Source organism: Numenius arquata, chromosome 8 (genome assembly GCF_964106895.1).
Source record: "Numenius arquata chromosome 8, bNumArq3.hap1.1, whole genome shotgun sequence".
Lineage (NCBI taxonomy): Eukaryota > Metazoa > Chordata > Aves > Charadriiformes > Scolopacidae > Numenius > Numenius arquata.
This window is the reverse complement of record NC_133583.1, coordinates 19990090-20003699: the sequence shown is the minus strand read 5'-3', so window position 1 is coordinate 20003699 and position 13610 is coordinate 19990090. Positions and strand designations below refer to the sequence as shown.

At 41.8% G+C, this 13610-nt stretch overlaps 1 protein-coding gene across 1 annotated transcript; it reads left to right on the top strand.

The window, feature by feature from the left end:
* The first annotated feature begins 7171 nt into the window (after positions 1-7171).
* LOC141467478 (protein BTG1-like) lies at positions 7172-8386 on the top strand. Its single transcript, XM_074152045.1, has 2 exons — positions 7172-7289; positions 7419-8386. The coding sequence occupies exons 1-2, from the start codon at positions 7172-7174 to the stop codon at positions 7769-7771; spliced, it is 471 nt and encodes a 156-aa protein (XP_074008146.1). The 3' UTR covers positions 7772-8386.
* The last annotated feature ends 5224 nt before the right edge of the window (positions 8387-13610 follow it).

Genomic DNA, 13610 nt, shown 5'->3' with positions numbered 1-13610 from the left:
GCTTTAGCGAAGAAAAGGGGATCTTAAATAGCTTATTTTCATGTGTTTTTTTTTTTTTTTCCAATGAAGTGGGACCAGTAAGAGAGAATAGTGTCAGGAAAATGCAACATTTGCAAAAATTCTGTACTAAAAACCTGATATTAATTTACTAGCACTAAAAGCTGTATAAAGTGGATTGAAAAGTACACTTTCCAGCAGATGTAAGCTCTGTGTAACTCAGGTGGGTGTGAGGTCACAGCTACATTGATAAATTTTTAAGTGTAGACTAGACAATGGTGTTGCAACACATTTTTAAAAGGGGGTTAGTAACAATTTTCAGTGCTATAAATCAGTTTCCAAATCACTTGGTGATCTTTAAGTGAGAAACACTGCGCCATTGGTATGACATTATTTCCAATACTGTCGAAGAATTCTGCTTTCTGCTGTTCATCTCTCTCTTTCCCTCCATGTGCAGCAAACTTAAGTTATCACTAGATTGTCATTTACTTTCTCTACGCTCTGCTCTGGCATAAGCAGCAGCAGCCTGTGATCAGCCAGTAAGGCCAAAAGAAAGCCCTTAGAATCAGCGTCCTCACCTGTGCTGTCGCATCCCAGCTTCTCTGCTAAAGTGACAGCAGCTGGTCCCTCTGAACTCAAGCAGGGAGGGCAGCTGCATCTACTCAGCACAGGTGCACAAAAAAGGGGCAGTTTCAGAGGGAGACTGTGCTTGGATCACTTTTCTTTTGAGGTACTGGCTTAAGATTTTGTTTCTCTAAAAAGTTGCAATATTAGTATACCAAACTGAGGAGATTATGGGGGGACTTGATGCTTAAATTATTGAAGGTACCATTATTTGTGTTTGGAAGTTGTTTTTTTTTTTTTCCCTGTAGTGGGAATAGTAACATAATGCTTTGTAGTCTAGCAATAAAGAAAACATAGTTCTTGCTTTTAAGAATTGTTTTATTTGATTATGTTTAGGGAGAGATGCTTCTACTAGGTGGAGTAAAAACAAACCTGCTTGTTTTGTTTAAAACCTCTTGCAGGTTCTAGTGCTCTGTTTCAGCTGTCTATGTAGAAACATGCATTTAAAGCTTAATTTAAGTAATCTAAAAGGAACTTGATTTAGACTTTACTTGGTCTTAATGCTGCTTTTTTTTTTTTTTTTGGATAAATGAATAGGCTTGTGCTATCGTTCTAGAGAGTAATAATACAAAAATAGTAGTAATATATACAGTGTGTATATATATATATGATATTCTGTGTAAGTGATAGAGTTTCAGGTCTTTTTACTTTCTCCTTTTCTTCTACTAGAAGTTGAGGAAAAATGGAATGATAGGATACTTGCACACACTTTTCTTTTTGACAAGGTAAACCAAGATACTGACTCCCATTTTCCTCTTTTTCCTCCTCAAACAGACTTTGTTTTCCTCTACTCCAGATGTTCCTGCTAAAGAGAAATGACTTGCAGATCAACAGAGCAACAGCAAAGTAAGTCCGAGTTGATGAGCTAAAAATTTTTTTGTGAAGGTTATATGTGTGGTAGTTGTGGGAATTAAGCAGCCACCACCTAGTCCATGTTAGGAGTTATGTGTCTGCAACCTCACCAGGGCTCAGCCCTAGGTTCCTGCTCGAAGAAGATGAACATTAGTTTTATCAAAGAGTTTACTCTTGGTCAGTTCTTCTGGCCTAAGGTTTCAACTACTTTAGTTTCTAGTGCTAAGCAAGGCTATTCATCCTAATGGCTCTCAACAGTAGTGGTAACTTCCCTGCATCTGCTGTCTGTGTGATGAGGCTTCTCAACTCTCAAAGCCATAGAAATCTTCCAGAAAAAGGAAAAAAAAACAAACCCAAACCTAGAAGCTTGTGGGTTTGTTTTTTTTTTTTTTGCTCTGTGTATGAGTACTTACTTAAAATTTGTTTCTAATGAAAAATAACATATTTCAATGGCTACTGCTCAATTGTGCTGGTACAGTGTTTCCAAGTTGTTAATTACCATCGCCAGTACTGTTATTGTAACCCGCAGTACTCTCTAAAACAGCCTATTTATAAAAATGGTTAGCTTAATGTTTGGCAAATAACTGGTTGATGAATCCTTTCCAGAGTTTGTTTTATATACTGCTGCCTAAGGAACCATTTTCTGGTGGGGAGATGAAAGTCAAATGGTTATGTGTCTGTTGATTTGGTTTTGTCTTCCTGTGGCTTGCTTACCTTGAGCCTTAAATATGAAACTTGCTGAAGAGAGTACAGGAAATCAAAGTTTGACTTTAACATTACCTGACAACTTTTTTTTTTATAGCCAAACCTTCTTATTTCAATTGAATGTTCTATTTGGGACTAGTGAGTCCAGGTGCCAGACCTCAATCTAGCGCTAGCAGTGTTACAACATTAACTTTTTACTCTTGCAGTATTTTAACTGCCTTTCACTTGCTTGTTTAGAAAGCTTTTCTACTCTGATCTTTACTTAAATTTCTCGCAAGTGAGTTAAAACCAGATCCCTTAATATCCGTCTCGGCTGTAGTAGAACCTCGTCCGACTGACACAGAGTAAAATCAAGCTGTATATAACTGGGAATTTGTGTGTATATTTATATGGATGCATGCAGCTTGGAAGGGGGACACTCTTTAGCATAATTAAGCATGAAATTTAATAACGTATGACTGGATTTGTACAGTTCTTAGTGTTGTTAATAGGAATGTTATATTTATTCTGAATACTAGTAAGAATTTCAGAACTTCAATGCAAGCGTTGTTTCTTTGTCCATTATTTTAATGAATCTGGAAGCGAGTAGGTGTCTTACTGCATTTACGATGGTGCTATCAGGGTGTTAGAAGCTTTGAAGTCATGCACAGTAGGTACGGTAGGGGAGGTGTGTATTTCACACATGGAAGGGAAGGGGTGTGAATAAGGTGGGAAGCGTTTGGGATAAGTACTTGACAGAAGACGCAGAATAAACCCAGAGCTTGTCTTAAACCAATGGTAAAATTTTGCTGTGCAGGAATAGATCGTGTGTGTACGCCAAGTAACAAATAATGCAGGCTTACTCTCTTTTTTAAATTGCTGTTGCACAACTTAACTAGCAAGTGATCACAGAAAGATACGGGGTTGGAAAGGACCCCTGGAAATCATCTAGTCCATCCCCCTGCCAAAGCAGGTCCACCCAGAGCAGGTTGCACAGGAACATGTCCAGGCAAGGTTTGAATGTCTCCAGAGAGGGAGACTCTACCACCTCCCTGGGCAGCCTCTTCCAGGGCTCTGCCACCCTCACAGGAAAGTTCCTCCTCATGTTTAGATGGAACTTCTTATGTTCAAGTTTGTGCCCATTTCCTCTTGTCCTGTCACTGGGCACCACTGAAAAAAGACTGGCCCCTTCCTCCTGACACCCACCCTTTAAGTATTTATAAGCTTTATTTATAAGCTTATTTATAAGATCGCCCCTCAGCCTTCTCTTCTACAGACTAAAAAGACCCAAGTCCCTCAGCCTTTCCTCATAAGAGAGATGTTCCAGGCCCCTAATAATCTTCATAGCCCTTTGCTGTACCCTCTCAAGCAGTTCCCTGTCCTTCTTGAACTGGGGAGTCCAGAACTGGACACAGTACTCCAGATGGGGCCTCACCAAGTGATGATTGTGTCTGCTCAAAGGTAGGGTGATGCCGTCCGTGTGTACCTGGGTAGCTCTACTAGTGAAGTCTCCAAAGCTGGAGAGTTGGGATTTGTGTCTGATTCTCAAAACACCGAATAAAGCAAGACTGAAGTAATTGGATGACTGGTATGTCCAGGTACTAGAAAGATTAATTTTCTTTAGCTTGAGTTCTAAATTTTAAGGTACTGAAATGCAAACTGGACTTCAGTGAAAACTTGTTCTAATAAAATAGTGTCTTGATCCAGACCTGAGACCTCATTAAGAGAAGAGGTAGTCCAGAGCTTACAGCTGTGAGAGAGGAAAAGGAAGCACAGAATTCCACTCTCTTTTCTTGAAGAGGAGCTAAAAAGTTTGTTTTAGGGTTGGTTGGTTGTTTTTTTTTTTTCTTGTTTGTTAGGTAAAAATCTCTTTGGTGAGGCTATAAAATGGCATACAGAATTATACTTTAGCTAAGCTGTGAAGTGGGACTGTCAAACTAGGTGACAGCACCTGAGTTTTGGACAAACGTCTATAGCTTTGTAGGTTCTTGGCCCTTCGGTCTTGGTCCTGTTGCTTGCTGTTAGAGGAAAGGGAAAAAAAAAAAAGGGAAAACTTACCGTCAAGTAAGGAGGCACTACACGAGTTCTGATGTTGTTACAAATAATTTTGTCCAAACTGGATAGGAACTTGCTTTCTTGAAGTAGGTTTCTACAAACAGAACGACTCTGAAGAAGTTTTAAACTGTAGATGTAATGACACTTTAATTTGGCAGTTTCAACACATCAGGTGGCAGAATCTAGCAAAAACAAGCTGTTGGGAGTGAACTGTCATTCACTGATAGCTTCATGAGCAAACTGCCTCTCCTGCTGTTGCCTCTCCCTGGGAACTCCTCCTGTGCGGGACCAGGTTTGGCTCTGGGGTGAGCTGTTCTGTCCCCCTCTAATTACAGCCTTGGTGACTTCTGATCCTTAGATTAAAGGGACAGAGGTTTGGGGAAAGCTCCTGTAAATTCTCAGCCTGTGTGAACCTGGTTGCTAGTAACAACTGAAGCACTGGCCTGACAGTTTTCTTTGCGGTTCTGTTGTGGAATGGATATCAGATGGTAATCTCTAAATTGCAGTAAAACTGGATCTAATTTTTAAAGGTCTGCAGGCGAGGGTTTTTCTCCTCTTAGCTCCCTAAGCTAAGGGGTGGGTTTTGCAGCTGGTGAACTAGAGGTGATGTCGGGTTCTTACAGCTGACGGGCAAGAAAGGGGAAAAGGCCTAAGGTGTACAGTTGGGAAAACAAAGGTATTATTTTAGTTTCCTCAAAGGTGAGGTAACACCTATAAAAACTTAAAGGGTGGGTGTCAAGAGGATGGGGCCAGTCTTTTTTCAGTGGTACCCAGTGACAGAACAAGAGGTAACAGGCACAAACTTGAACGTACGAAGAACGATTGAGGGAGCTGGGACTGTTTAGTTTGAGGAGACTGAGGGGTGACCTCATCACTCTCTACAACTACTTGAAAGGACATTGTAGAGAGGCTGGTGCTCGTCTCTTCTCACAAGCGAATAGCGACAGAACAAGAGGGAATGGATTCAAGCTGCGACAGGGTAGGTTTAGACTAGACATTAGGAAGAAATTCTTCACAGTAAGAGTGACCAGACACTGGAACGGGCTGCCCAGGGAGGTGGTTGAGTCACCATCCTTGGATGAGTTTAAGAGTCGCTTAGATGTGGTGTTGGGGAATATGGTGTAGCGAAGAACTTTGTAGAGTAGGGTAGATGGTTGGACTCGATGATCCCATCTTTTCCAACCTAGAAGATTCTATGATAAGAAGTTCCATCTAAACATGAGGAGGAACTTCTTCACTTTGAGGGTGGCAGAGCACGGGAAGAGGCTGCCCAGAGTGCTGGTGGAGTCTTGTCTCTGGAGACATTCAAAACCTGCCTGGACACGTTCCTGTGCAACCTGCTCTAGGTGGACCTGCTCATCCGGGGATGGGGTTGGACTGGATGATCTCCAGAGGTCCCTTCCAACCCCATATCATTCTGTGATTCTGTGAGGTCCCTCTGAAGGGCTCCTCTGGCATATGGCAGGCCTGGAGAAGAATAAAGGAGCAGTCAGTTAGGTTCTAAGACTTTATATTCTCCTTTGTTGGTCAGTTTTATTTTACCAATGTAAAGAAATCCACATACTGGGTTCTTTTTTTTCCCCAAAGTGGGTTTAAGACACAAAACCAGTGAAGGGAGAAGAGGATGTATTTAAATAAGGCAAGGAAGAAAAAAAAAATGGTTGGGGCATCGCATGAACTTTTGAAAGCAAGCTGCTTTTTAGGAAGTGTGTTGAGTTATGGCTGCGGTCAGTCCTGGTGATAAACTCCTGACCTTAGTCACTGTTCTTGGTGGTGGTGGGGAAGTGACCAGAGGAGTCCCTTGTCAACAGAACTTCAAGGTTGGGGTGGAAAAAAGTTTGTGTTTATTTTTGAACTAGAGGGAAAGCTTTTTGTGAATCGTGGCTATACCCAACACAGGTGCTTTTTTAAAAAAAAAAAAAGCTTTAAAATAGCTGGAGAATCTTGTTGCCGTGCTGAGGGTGGGGAGGCCACAGCTGTGTCACCACGGATGCTGTCGTGAAGCTCGGCCGATGCTTGGCAGTGGCGTGGAGGACACCAGTGGATGGGCCATGGATGGAACCGTTGGTGTGGAGCTCTGGGGTGCTGTGACTCGCCGGGACGACTGTTGTCAAGAGACGAATTGTGGTTATTCCTCAAACTCGGAGGCTCAGCAGCGATGATGCTAATGAGTCATCAGCGAAGTCATCAGGCAAGCCGCCTGCTTTTTAAATCACAGCAGGATGAAGTTCGTGCCAGGGCAGAGTGTTCAACCAAAGGTTTCCAGGGCTCAAACCTTTCTCCACCTCCGAGTCCTGGCCCTTGGCGTCACCTGCGGGACCAGAGGAGAGGCGTGATGCTCGGGCGGTGTGCGTACCGCTCCTCTTATCCTCAGAGAAGCACTAGGCTTGTCCTTATTTCCAACAAAAATCCTTCTGGGCCGGTACCGCGCTTAAAAGAAAATAACCCCTAGTTTGGCTCTTCCCCAAAGCCGTTTTTGTGGCTGGCTGAAGGGGGCGGGGATGCCGCCGAAGCCCCTCTGCCGCCCTCCCGTGTGAGAGCACCTCGGCCCCGGGGCCGCACGCCGAAAGGCGGGTGTTGAGATGTTTATAAACTTGGCTCACGCCGGGCCCTGAGGGGCCAGAGGCGGGGGAGCCGCCATGTCTGCCTGGGGCGCTGTCACTGATGGAGGGGTCTCTGCGCTGGCCCTGCCCCCCGGCGGCAGGCTCCGCTCCCTCCGCCAACAAAACAAACACGGCGCGGCCCAATGGCCGCCCGCGCTGGCCCAGCCCGCGCCGCCCCGCTTCCGCCGCCGCCAATGGGGAGTTGGGGCGGGGTGCCGCTGTGTGACGCGGCTGTTGCGCGGCGTCGCCATTGGCCGGAGGTGCGGGGGGGGGGGGGTTGGCAGGCGTGGCGATCGCAGTGGCGCTGGCAACGGGCCGGGGCGGCGGCGGTACCGTGCGCTCCGTCCGGGGCGGCCATGAGGACCGAGATCTCCACGGCGGCGGCGTTCGTCACCCGCCTCCTGCGGGCCGCCGGCGGTATCGGCGAGGAGCAGCTGCGGTGCTTCCGGGAGTGCCTGCAGGAGGCGCTGCGCGGTGAGCGAGGCGGCGTGGGGGGGAGGGCTACCATCCCATCCCATCCCATCCCATCCCATCCCATCCCATCCCTGGCCCGGCCCGGCCCGGTGGGACCGCGGTAAAGCTCCTCTTTGTTCCCTCCCGCAGAGCACTACAAGCACCACTGGTTCCCCCTGGCGCCCTCCAAGGGGTCCGGGTACCGGTGCATTAGGATCAACCATCAGATGGACCCCTTGATAGGAAAAGCGGCCGGGATGATCGGACTGAGCCACGAGAGGCTCTTCCAGCTCCTACCCAGCGAATTAACTCTTTGGGTCGACCCTTTCGAGGTGTCCTATCGCATAGGCGAAGATGGGTCCATCTGTGTCCTTTACGAAAGTCCCCAGCCCGGTGGGAAGACGACCAAGCCGGTGGAGAGCAGGACCAGCTGTAAGGAGGAGTGGAGAATCGGCAGAGCCAGCCCTTCCAAGAATTACAACATGATGACGGTGTCTAGTTAAAAGTTGCTATTCCTTGTACAATGATGTATGTATCCCAGTGTCACAGTAAACTTCGATGTAACTGAGATTTTTAGTTTTTTTTAATTATTTTCTTTCACCCTATAGTCATGAAAGGTGTAGTAGTACTGCCAAGTTCTCTGTGGCCAAGGGCTAATGTATAAAGCAGTTCTTTACACTGCATGTTACTCTCTGGATCGTGTACTTGTAAATGCACTGTACAGTCACTTGATTGTTTTACACATTTATATTTTCAAAGAAGTTTTGGCTATTTGTAATGAAAAGCAATATTGTAGCACTCTTTATGATGGATTTTAGTCAAGATTAAAACTTGCTAAAACATTCCTCAATTTGCAGAGCAATAACGTGCAGGGGGGTGGGGAACCAGATCTAACAAGCTGCACATAAATCTTTCCAGTGACTTGTCTGCACAGACTTCTCTCAGGGTCATTCAAGTTTGGCTGCAAGAAATCGCAAAAATAACTCTTTATTTTTTCCTTTTTCAAAGCATGCATTTATTTGAGGTCTGGATTCCATCATGCCCCAAAGTTTTGACAAAAAGAATTGGGGAATTAGTTTGTCTTGTTATTTCTAGTATTGGAGTGGAACAATAAAGACTTGCTCAAACTCTTGACTTTTGGGGTTTTTTTGGTTGGTTGGTTCGTTCGTTCGTTCCCTCCGCCAGGCTTTTTACATGGCTCTTGAAGCTTGCTCTAGCTATTTCTAATCATCACAGACAGCTTCAGAGCTAGAAAGGTGTAGGTCTGAGCATTGATCTTTATTTCAGATCATCCCAAAATGCTTAGTTTCAGTAAAGCTTGCTGGCTGTGTGTCTGAGTGGAGCTGTATGGTTTGGGTTTTGTTTGTTTGTTGTTTTTTTGTTTCATTTTTTTAAATGTGTGCTATATCAAACTGAATGGAAACAGAAGTACTCTTCTAACATTTGATCTATTGCAACAACTGCTTGACTTTATTGGGAAATAAGAGTTTACATTTAAAACTGCAACTTAAAACCATTGAGGAAGCTGGGGTGAAATACAGATCATCAATACTGTGTAACTGCCTTGACTTTTCTGGAAGGTAAAAATCTACCATTTCTGATGTTATGTTGAGTTCTTTCTCTTTTTGTCAGTGGCTTTAATACCGGTTGGGTACACATTTAGTAAAAGTACCAAATACAGTGGATTTGATGCAACAACAAAACTTCATGTTGCTGGTTTACATGGAGACTCTTAGTATTGATATTCCAGTAAAGGGTTCAATTTACAGATAATGGTGATTCGTATTCTAAGAAGCAATGGTCTGTATTTTAGCTATAGAAGAACGCATAGTGTCTGGCATTGCTGGGTTTTTTTGGTAGCTTGGTGTTCATGCACAGTTGAATACTTGATGAATGAGGGCTTTGTCTAGGGTTAGCCTGTCAGGAAAAAAAAATATCTTGCACTATGTCAATAACATGGTAAAACATACAGCGACGGAAGGGGCAAGTCTGGGCAAACTGGAAAGTGTAGGACTCCAGCTGGCATAAAGAGGTTTTTTCTCTTTGTTTGCATTGGAAAAAGCTGTGGCTTGCTTCTTGCTGTTTGCCACCTTATCTTGGAGACAGGCTTGGCTAGTAGTAGTTGTTTAATCTGAATAACATGCATAGTGCCATTTTCTTGGTAATTAAAACTTTGTAGAAAATGATTGTGTATTTCTCGTCTATCCCTCCAATTTCTGGGTTACTTTAACAGATGGGTGTTAAACATCTTGTGGCAAATTGCCCTTTTTATTATCCAAGATTGAAAATTAATTCTTGTTTTATTCTCTTAAGGAGACAGTGATGCTCATGTATTTATTTATTTTTTTCTCTGATAGAATTACCCACACTGAATATTTATTTCCTTAGGACCTCTAAGGGGCATATTTCACATATTTGTCAGTAATTTAGCAGATTTAAAGTTACTCTGTTCAGGGTGAGATACCCTCCTTAATTAAATTTCATTTGAAAGATAATTGGCCATGCTGCACATCATATTAACAGCTTATCTGAAAAGATGTAGTATGAAGTTCTCAACAGTGGATTTCACATAGCAGTGGGCACTTACAGTGGAATTAAAGATGACTTGGGACCCGCAGTATGATTTCCATCTGCTAGGTGTGTACAGATAAGAAGGTGGGTACAGCAGGTTTTTCAGGTGTTCTTTTCTTACCTGGTGTCTCTTTATGTAAGAGTAGTGAAGAGCCTGGCTTAATCCCAGCTGTGGTGAATTCTGTAGCTGCTTATTTATTAATCCTACCATATTGAGTGGGTTATTTCATATCTTAGATTCTATCGTGTCTCAAGTATCTTACGCTCTCTGCAAGTTTGATGCTTATCACTGAACAGGACATTTTTGTTAGGATAATTCAAGTTCCATTTCATAAACTTAAGCTACAGGTGTAGAGATGAAGCTGCTCTGCAGACAAGCAGGTGGAGAAGACTGGGGAGCTTGAAGAAAACCTGCTGAAGGAAATACTTGGGCTGCAATTAAGTACACTCTAATATGTCTGCGATACCTAGAACTACTTTAAAAAAAAAAGTCTAAGACCTACTAAGAGCACAAAGGCTGTTCTGAGGGAATAGAGCTCTTGGTAGTAGGCCGGGGAGGCTGTTATTTGGAAGAAGTAGATAATTTTATCTTTGCATTTTTCCCTGAAAGGTTGTAATAGTTTGGCTTGTTTGTTGTAATGGCAGAATGCAAACCTGATCCTATTTAAAATTATGTACTTGTCACACAAAACTGACCTTATCTGATGAGTCCTGATTTAGAACAGAATGGTTTGGATTCTGTAGGAAGAATCATTGCGTGCCAGCCTCCTTGGAGAAGTAAAAATACGTAGAGGAAGGGTATATCTGTTCTCATGCCTGTTTGTATGAGAATGAGTTAACTGTTGCATAAGTAAAGCTGAAGGTAGAAACGTAAATGGAAGAAAAAAATATACGTTTGCCTGTTTCTCCAAAACATTGCCTCGCTGTGAAGATCTTTGTCTTTCTGAGTTGTGAAATCCAAATGAGACAGAAGGTCCTGTTAGTCTGTATGGCCTGACCACTTACGTACTGCGATTCCTATATATCGCACCCCTGACTTATTATTTGCAATTAAAAGAATACAGATGTGTACAGACTTGATCTGAGAACTTCAAAAGATAAGAGTACTGTCTGTATCTGTCTCAGATTCTTTTACCTTTAGGTAAGTACAAATAGGAAATTTGGTATGTTTTTTTAAAGTTTATTTTCTAAACGTCTGTGTCCTTATTTCTTTATCCTCAAGATGAAAGAGTCAGCATGGCCTCTTGCATGCACTTTATACTGCAATCAAATTAAGTCTGCTTTTTATTTTAAAGGATTAAAAAGATTAAGCTTTTTAAGTCTGAGCGTGAATAATTTTCTTTTAATTAGGAATTATGCTTTCCGCAAACACTCAGTCCATTTTTATTTTTTTTTTAATATGTGCATGAGAATGTGTTCTCAAGAAATGAGTGCAGTGAACCAACTGATCTGGATCACACCGTTCCCACCCGTATTTGCCATTCCGCCAGCACTGGCGGTACCGTGATTTTCACTTTGCTGGGAACAATGTAAAATTACTTCAGATCTAGTACTGACATAAGTAAAAGACCTCATATTTAGAAGTTAACTCATTTTTAATTCTCTTAATGCATTCTTCACTGTGTTAATTTTGTTTAGAAGGCCACGTTTTAGGTGAAGTGCCTTATAAAAGCCTAAATAGTTATTGTTACTGCAATTACTCACACAAAGGGCAAAACCTGAGCTTGACAGGATAGTTCTTCTATAAAACCATGTTGACTAGCATTAATGATACTGTTCTCCTTTTAATTATACTTATTATTATGAAGTGAGTTAATACTTCATTCATTAACCTCCTTTTTACATTTAATCCATGATTAAAAGTTTTCTAACTCTTCTGCAATTATTAGTTGTTACCTTTTTTTTTTTTCATATTGGGACACCTACTCTGGAGAAATTTTCTAGTTATTCCCATGTGTGTTGGAAATAGATATCGGGGTCCCGCAGATAACCTAAGGCAATTCTCTTGGGCGTTTTTCTAGACCTTGTGGTTATTTTTTTACTTTCCTTATGAAATTCTAAAAATTATCTTGATTACATCTGTTTTAGTCATAAATATATTGGAAATATTTAATTATCCTCACATAGGACAGTTACCTGCATTCTCAAATACAGATAGGTGATATTTATTGAACACATATGGCTTTTTGCCTCACTTCAGCAATTTTACCATCTTCATCTTTTTAGTACTAGAATTCATTTATGTGCTGATGTATCTTAAAAGGTCATTGCTTTTGCATAGCTGCTTTTTGTAGCTATTTCAACTTAGCTCTTTCTTAGCTATTTTATCCTTTCATGTTTTTAGCTTCCTTTGGATTTTTTTATTTCACAATGTTCCATGCATGCTGGCTTACTTCTGTTTCACTTGGTTGTTTTTTTCTTTCTTTCTTGTATGGTAAGGGGTGTGACTCAGAAGTTTGATCTCATCTTAATTTCTGCCTTACCTTGTACTGGTGTAGCATCACATCAGTCATCAGTTTGGCTTCATGCGATTCCTCCAGGCTGATGCCGAGTGGGAGGACTTGTGTTGCTGGGTTAACAGAGGCGTTCTGGTTCTTGAGTAGTAAGGCTGATACTTTTTACTGCCGCCACACTTGCTTTTTATAAATTATTTTTTCTCGTGGTGCCAGAATTGCTCTTGGTAACTTTCATGCTGCAAGAGTAATAGGCCCATCTATTTTCATTGTTTCCTTGCTGGGGACTGAATTTATTCCAGTAATAAAAAGTGATATTTTGCTCTCCGTTATAAGGCCATGTAAAATTTTCATTGAGAACTAAACTGCTGATTTTAGCTGGTAATTTGAGTAACTTCTGGGGGGGGCAATATCTTTTAATTGAAATGGAATTGCATGAAAGAATCTTTCATCTGTTTGGGAGAGTCACTTTGCACTGTGAGACTCAGCTGCCCCTCGATTGCAATCAGAATGACTAATAGATCTTTAAAAAGTGTCACGAAGCAATGTGAATGCAAATTAAATTGTGATTTGTGACAAACTTGGCTTTATCATTATTTTAAACTATTTGCCCCCAGATTATTGATGGTGATATTTGCATAGTCTCATTAGCAGAAGCAGCTATGTAGTATCAGTTATTCTCCCCTGTGGTTCTTAACAATCCAAAGAAACAAAAACTGTAAAAGAAGATAAGCATCAGTTCAGTTAAATTAAACAGCAAATCAGCTTTGAGGTAAAACAGAGGTGCAAACATCTCTCCTGATAAAATAATTCTGCTGTGCTTTAGTAGGAAGAAAAATTATGTCACAAAATGGTTCCATAATGTTTAAAGCAAACCTCTTGTGCTAAATAAGCTCAGAAAAATAAGTTTGTAATCCTGGAGATATGCCAAGTATGAAAGTTCATCTTTGAAATGGAACATGTTTTTAAAAAAAAAAATGCATGTATGAAAGTATAAATATGGTCTTTGTAGATGCTGTGAACTTTCTGGAGCATAAACTCTTAAAACTTCTTTGTAGTTCAGTCAGAACAAGTACAATCAACTTAGAAAAGCAATTTTTACTTTAGCGTTTTTGTGACTGCAGTATGATGTCTGGGACGATGCCGCGTAGAGCCCAGTCACACAAACTGCTGTTAAACTGGTTATCCGACACAGGTGACGTTAGTGACTTTGGTCTCAGACGACTGGTATTACTTCTGAGTGCCATTCCCAGGATTGTCTGCTTCGTGAATGAAGAATGAACAAACATGGAAGAAAACTGAGGGAAAAGGTAGGTTG

Excerpts from the sequence above, each read along its gene's own strand:
- LOC141467478 (XM_074152045.1), top strand. The coding sequence starts at position 7,172 with ATGAGGACCGAGATCTCCACGGCGGCGGCGTTCGTCACCCGCCTCCTG. Across the intron at positions 7,290-7,418 it reads CCTGCAGGAGGCGCTGCGCG|AGCACTACAAGCACCACTGG; the intron begins GTGAGCGAGGCG and ends TCCCTCCCGCAG.